This window comes from Rattus norvegicus, chromosome 3, assembly GCF_036323735.1.
Source record: "Rattus norvegicus strain BN/NHsdMcwi chromosome 3, GRCr8, whole genome shotgun sequence".
Taxonomy (NCBI): Eukaryota; Metazoa; Chordata; class Mammalia; order Rodentia; family Muridae; genus Rattus; species Rattus norvegicus.
Genome location: NC_086021.1, coordinates 129,548,814 through 129,555,648, shown reverse-complemented (window position 1 = coordinate 129,555,648; position 6,835 = coordinate 129,548,814). Strand labels below are relative to the sequence as shown.

The 6,835-nt window shown below is 46.7% G+C and overlaps 1 protein-coding gene across 2 annotated transcripts; it reads right to left on the bottom strand.

The window, feature by feature from the left end:
• Positions 1 to 294: 294 nt before the first annotated feature.
• On the bottom strand, positions 295 to 6,413 carry B2m (beta-2 microglobulin). 2 transcript variants are annotated; one of them, NM_012512.2, is made up of 4 exons: positions 6,233 to 6,319; positions 3,184 to 3,462; positions 2,642 to 2,670; positions 295 to 1,728 (listed from the first exon to the last, which is right to left on the bottom strand). In NM_012512.2, exons 1-3 carry the CDS (start codon positions 6,297 to 6,299, stop codon positions 2,657 to 2,659), a joined length of 360 nt encoding a protein of 119 aa, NP_036644.1. In that variant the 5' UTR covers positions 6,300 to 6,319; the 3' UTR covers positions 295 to 1,728; positions 2,642 to 2,656. The 2 variants fall into 2 exon arrangements, with proteins under 2 accessions (NP_036644.1, XP_063139144.1); XM_063283074.1 differs by having other exon boundaries at positions 1,636 to 2,670; positions 6,233 to 6,413.
• Between the last annotated feature and the right edge of the window lie 422 nt (positions 6,414 to 6,835).

Sequence of the window (6,835 nt, the reverse complement as noted above, 5' to 3'; positions counted from 1 at the left end):
CTAATCTCCAAGCTTGAGGGTCACTGTGACTGTCTCAAAATGTAAGGTAGAGAGTGAGGGATAGCAACTGGGGAAGACATCCAGCAGCAGCCTATCCTCCAGTCCTTACACATTCATGCACACTCACACACACGTACTCCCCCACCTGTCCCCCCCCCACATGCACAACTCACATATACATGCACACATACATTAACATACATTCACTCCTACATCATCATCCCATGACTTCTGGGTTACAGTTACTATTAATCAGTAATTAATTGTCATAACAAAATACTTGATACAAGCTACTTAGGAAGAAGAGATTTATTTAACTAAAGGGTTTGGAAATTTCAAAATGTTAGTGATAAGCACAGGCTCTATGCCATAGATTCCTCTTTCCCAACAGCGATGGAGGACTGCATCAGGAGTGAGTACTTTACATGCTGGAGCAACAGAAGGGCAGAAGACGCCAGGTTTGCTGCCTTTATACCAACCCTCTCAGAACTCAGAAGGCTCCTTGTCCCTTGACAGGACTTCCCACTAGACTCCCTCTTATGGGTCCCACAACTTCTCATCACCACCCCGGGGACTAAACCTCCAGCCACAAAAGGAGCTTTGGGGACACAATTAAACTATCAAAATTAGAAGCTCAAGTCAGAAATGTTATAGTAACTTTTGTTAGATTAGGATTCAAACTTAGTTTCAAATTAGCATTCCCTCTTTAACATTAGCTGAAACGCTGAATGAGGAGGAGTGGGGTTTTCAGACTGCGTGTGCTGTAGGCCCAACAGAATTTACCAGGAAACACAGTAGTCCCTGATGCTCCTCCCACGCCCTGCAGTAAGAACCAGACCCCAGCCTTTACACAATTTGCCACAGATAACCATAATCATACCCCAAAATACCTGGGCTTTCATCCTAACATAAGCTCCTGTAGAGCCAGCAACAGGCTGTGCACATCACCAAGACAAACGTTAAGATGTGATCTTTGCTCTAGAGCTCCCTGTGGGGCCAGCACGTCTGAAATCCCTACTCCCCTCAGTTTCCTCCCCTGCCCTTCATCGAGCACCTCCTACTGTTCTGCCTTGGAGTCCTTTCTTAGTCCCTTTCCTCTGGACCCTTGTTTGAGGAACCTGCTTCTACAAGAACCTTCTAAGACACCCACTGTCTCTTTGGGTGATGAAAACCGCACACAGGCTTGCAGACATTTAAGGCTACCTAGAAACCACTTCACTTCACTCTGGCACAAATGTTTTTAGGTTTTTGGTTTTTTGGTTTTTTTTAGTTTTTTATTTTTAGTAAAAATAACAAAGCAGAAGTAGCCATGAGGGTGGGGGATTGAACTGCTAGGCTGCTAAGCACAGTGACAGACTTCAGCTAGGCCTCTTCACCTTACCAAAAAGAAAATATCTCAAGTTTCTTAAGTTTTTTAAACAAATCACTTATGCTGTGATAAACCAAAGATGAGTAACTGCATCCAACTAATAAAAGTACAGAGGGTTTGACATATGATCAACTCTTGTTCTTAACCATATTTATTATTCTGATCAAAACACTCATTGAAGCTTTATTATTCCGGAAATCTAGGATATTAGTCTCCAATTTTTTTTAAAACATGCATAAAATATTTAAGGTAAGATATGAAGAAGATGGTGTGCTCATTGCTATTCTTTACTTTGTGGATAAATTGTATAGCATATTAGAAACCGGATCTGGAGTTAAACTGGTCCAGATGATTCAGAGCTGAAAAGAAAAGGGAAGGGAGTCGGGGAAGGAGAAAGTTAGTGGAACATATGTTATTTACATTACAGACCTCACCATCAAGTGAGTTTGTAGGACAGCCACCTTCTTAAAGGAGCTGAGTCCTGGCTCCACCATTTGGTAACTGCCTGTTTGGGCAGATCACCCATCCCCCCTTCATCAATTCCCCTTTCCAAGAAATAAATATAATACAAGATTCGAGTGAGCTTTTGGCCCCAGGGTCCCTGGATTTCACTAAAAAGATGGATTTTCTACCACTAGACAACATCTGACAGAGATGCCCACATTCCCTCATGCTGTCCTTCAGACACCTCAGTGACTGTGCCTTACATGGAGTCACAACACTGTCCACTTCTTTCCCCGAATGTCTGGAAGCCTCTAGAAGGTAAACCTAGTGCCTACCAACTTGAAACTGAAAGGGCCAAGGGCACCTGCGGGACTCTGTCACCTGGTTCTGCTGGGTGAAGAGCATGTCCCTTGTCCAGGGCCTTCTCAGCAGAGCTGCCAGGGTACAAACAGGTCGGCCACACCCATGCAGGCTGTGCGGGTGATTGCGGCCTCCCACCTGCCTTGCTGCCTACACAAAGGTGCCGTTCTCCCTTTAGAGGGGCTAGTGATGTGGCCTCCTTCCTGCCAATCCACAGGATAAAGGAATCTGACCCCAAAGGATTCTTCTGTAGCTACTGACAAGCTACCCTGATTAATGTCTTTCATACAGTGGTGCTTATCATGTTTGAGCTGTCTATAAACAGCTCCTAGGATAGTGAATCAAACAATTCTCTTCCTGCAGTGCTGGGTCCAGAACTCAAGGCCTTATACACGCTAGGCATGTGCTCTACCCCCAGCTCCAACCACCTCCCCACAAAGGCCCACTACTCAAAGTCAAGAAACCTACCTCCATAGAGCTTGATTACATGTCTCGGTCTACAAAAAAAGAAATGGAGACAAAACATTACTTTTATACTACTAAGTATTAACAAACATCCCAGTGTTGTGAGCGACAAGGCTGGTAGACTAGGTTTTTGCTGCTAGCCTGGAGTACTTGTTGAGAACAACCCAGAGATCCATTCCTGTCTATAAACTAGCCAAGGCACTGGAACAGTCCAGAATTGTAGGTACTTGAAGGCAGGGGTTGCAGGCCAAGGCCTGTCCTACTTGGCATGCTCTCCGGCACTTAGTGTGCATCAGGCTGCCAGGAAAGCTGGAGAAAGCACAGAAGAGGAAAGAGGTCTGGGACAGTGGGTAGAGCTGCTGCTCCCTGTGCTCATAGCAGGAAAATACTGGTTCCCAGCATCTCTGCTGGCACTACGGATCGGCCTTTTGGGGGTATTCGCTAACAGTCTCAGAATGCAGGTTTTTAAAATGGCAAAGCAGTTTTAAGCTGTGACTCAACACAGATGGAGCTTACAGAAGGTAAGGAAGAACTTGAAAGCTCACCCCAGGTGACGGTTTTGGGCTCCTTCAGAGTGACGTGTTTAACTCTGCAAGCATATACATCGGTCTCGGTGGGTGTGAATTCAGTGTGAGCCAGGATGTAGAAAGACCAGTCCTTGCTGAAGGACAGATCTGACATCTCGATATTTGGTATCTTCTTTCCATTCTTCAGTAGCTCAATTTCTATTTGAGGTGGGTGGAACTGAGACACGTAGCAGTTGAGGAAGTTGGGCTTCCCATTCTCCGGTGGATGGCGAGAGTACACTTGAATTTGGGGAGTTTCTGAGGGCCACAAGAAAAGACGAATGTCAAGTGTAGCTCAGTGTGCACCCCGCACCGTCTTACAACTGTTCCTCTGTTCCTCCCTGCGCCATTTCTACTCCGGACAAGTGATCTGCTTCCCCAAAAGGCTACCCGCCTACATTCTGAGAGCTTAGCATCTTTGCCTCAAAATCCTAAGCACACCTTCTGTTTTTCCTACCTGGCGTTTAGCACTGTCTTCTGTCACTGGAGGCTGTGCTGGATTTTCAAGAAGCTTTCACTGGACGTTCTTAAGAGCTGTGCCCACCCCTTCCCTTAATAAGTCCCATAGCCCACCTACTTTTCAAATGTCATACCTCATTCTGCACACCCTCCGTAGCACTCACATCAAAGCCCGCGCACGGTTCTTGTGTGCTGCGTCATCTCCTCCCCCTTTCTCTCTTGTTTTTATCCCCTTTCATTTTGGGTATCGCTCCTCCCTAGACTTCCCAGCATATGTCTGATATAGTGGGGAAAGCTGGGCAGTTACCCTCAGGTGACAGGTGTTAGCCTTGGCTCCTCCCTACTTAGGTTCCTATGCAAGCCAACCCGGAGCGCAGTCCTAGCAAACAAATTTCTCTGTTCCAGCCCAGAGTTTGCATTCCAAAAACAAACTTCTGGTTTCATGAGCTAGAAACCAAACAAAATGTAAATACCACAGGCACTAGCAAAGCTTTAAGCGATGTGGTTGGGATGGATAAAGGACAGCAGGCAGAAGCAGGGCCACAACGGACGAGCATGCACTCCACTAGAAGGGGAGCAATGTATGTGAGGGGAGATGGATTTCTAGTTTGCTCTTCCAAATGACTGCTGTAACTAAACATGTTGGGAATAACGACCGCACACTATAGGGACATGGAAAGAAAATACCATAAACTCTTTCCGTTGTTAGAGACAGTTTCCTCCTTCCATCATGGGTTCTGTGAACTCAGTGGCCAGGTTATACGACAAGTACTTTTAACTGCTGAGCCATAATGCTGCCACCGTTGAGTTCTCTTTCTGCTTCCCATCTAACATGGCAAGAAGTACTACTGTGTAGAATATGCAGAGTTGATACCAAGGTATTGCTAATGAATATATCTGTTTCTAAAAAGAAAATAATAATAATAATAATGTTTTCCTGAGAAAGTGTGTGTGTGCGCGTGCATGCACCCACCATAGCTTATGAGCCATTGCACTGGCTCTTTGTTTCCCCCTCCATTTTTTGTTTTATACTTGTTTATTATTTATTTGAGATAAAGTCTGCCTCTGTCTCCCAGACTGGCCTCAAACGCCTGTCTCAGCTTCCCGGTTCAGAGATCACAGTCATGACTCATCACACTTGGCTTGCAATATACTTTCTTTCTTTCTTCTTTTTTTTTTCTTTGGTGTTTCAAGGCTGGTCTTGAACTCACAGAGATGGACCTGCCTCAGCCTCCAAAATACTGAGATTAAAGGTGTGCACCACTATGCCCAGCCATAATATACTCTCAGACATATCCATTCAGTGTGCATGGTCTCGGAAGAGCAGCCACTTATCTGCCCATGGAAGGAAGTAGGGAGAGGAAGACTAAGAACTGTGGCCAGCTAGGGCAAAGGTCTCAAGCTTTGAATTCTTTTTTCCCTGTAAAGTTAAAGTAAAATAAACCACAGATTCCCTTGCATTTGAGGTTTTGGTAACAAGCCATGCTAAATGCCACAGAGGTCAGAGCCCAGGTCCATCCTGCCTGGAATCCTCTGGGCAAGAACCATCTCTTCCACAACTAAGACTAGTGTTGGCCTGGGTTTAAATCTGGGCTCTGCCATATTTCTACCTCCACGACTAAGGGAGTTACTACTTACTCTCAAGAGTCTTGGTAACCAAATGGAAATAATCCTCACCGAGTTCAAACCTCCCTGACTAGAGACAAAGTCTAAGGCTTTTTCAAAACTGAAAGCAGAGGCTCCATCGCGGAAAGAACCAGGCAGCTTGCCAAAAAGGAAGTGGTGTGTGTGGTACTAGGGGCCCAAGGCATCCCAGGCTACTTCACAGGCTACCACCCAGGAAGGCCTGAGCACTTCCAGAAACAAATGGAAGTTACAGCCCAAAGCCTGCATTACCACAGATGGCATAGGTCAGCCTCAATTCGGGCCCCGACTGCCATTAGTCTATTGTGTGAATAAGTTACTTTAAATCTCGATGCTTCCTCTAGTTCCCTGTCTTAACACATGAGGAACCTTAACGTTTACATCGTAGACATACTTTCAAACTTATGAGGCACACAAGGTCCTGAGCAATAAGCTATCATACCCAGCGGCCTTTATGGTTATTACTAAAAGCAACATAAATAATACAGAAAGCTTTGGAAACATCGCAGAGTCTGGGACCCACACCCATTTCTCTTCCGGCTCGGTTGGAACTTAGGCGCTCTACAAGTGCAAAAGAAGCTGCGCAGCGGTGGTCTGACTTCCCGGAGTCGCAGCCTAGCTTCCACACGCCCTTAGCCCTCCACCCCGCACTTTCGGAGCAGCCCCACCCTCCTGCTGCGCTCAGGGAGCCTAGGGGCTCCGGAAGACAGAGGAGCAAAAGAGAAGCCTTCCCCACCTCCAGAGCTGACTGTCCGCATACTCGCAAACAGCCACATCCACTCAGTAGCATCGGAGCAGTAAGAGCCGCCGGGCGGCAGAACGCCCACTCCTTTCCCGAGAGACGCAGCCCTGGACAATCCCGTCGGGAAGGAAAACTAAGGAGAAATCAAATCTTAACGCCAAGAGAGGGGGAAGAGGCACTCACTCTGAATGGCAAGCACGACGGCCAGAGAGACAAGCACCAGAAAGATCACGGTCACCGAGCGAGCCATCGTGCCGGTCCGGTCAGCAGGACGACAGAAATGAGAGCCAGCCTGGGCGCGCACTCTTATATAGTCCCCGATCTAGCAGCCAATCCGAACTCAGATCTGGTGGCCGTCACCAGTCTCCTAGCCGGTGATGCCGAACTAGGTTACAGAGGGACTTTCCCATTTTCAGTTTCATGTTCTTATAAAGTCCCATGATAATTTGAAACAGCCGGGGCTGGACGCACCGTGTTCTACGATCTAGGGTGTGCTCTTAAGTTTGGTGTATCTGGTGGTTCATCTTGGAGATTTCTGGCTGGGATCGCCTTCATTCGTTCAATTGCTAACAATATCCCAGTAAGAAAAAGACCTAGGACCTGAAGTTTTCATTCTGGAAAAGTAAAGCCAGGACCATTAAGAACATTGACTGGCAGAACTCAACCCTTGGTTTATAACCTCAGTCCAGGAACACAAGGGCAGTTTCAGGGTTCCGTGTGCAAAAACCCTCCTGTCCAAAAGACAGCTCAGAGAATCTCTGAGCTTGCTTCTCACAGGTTTCTCCT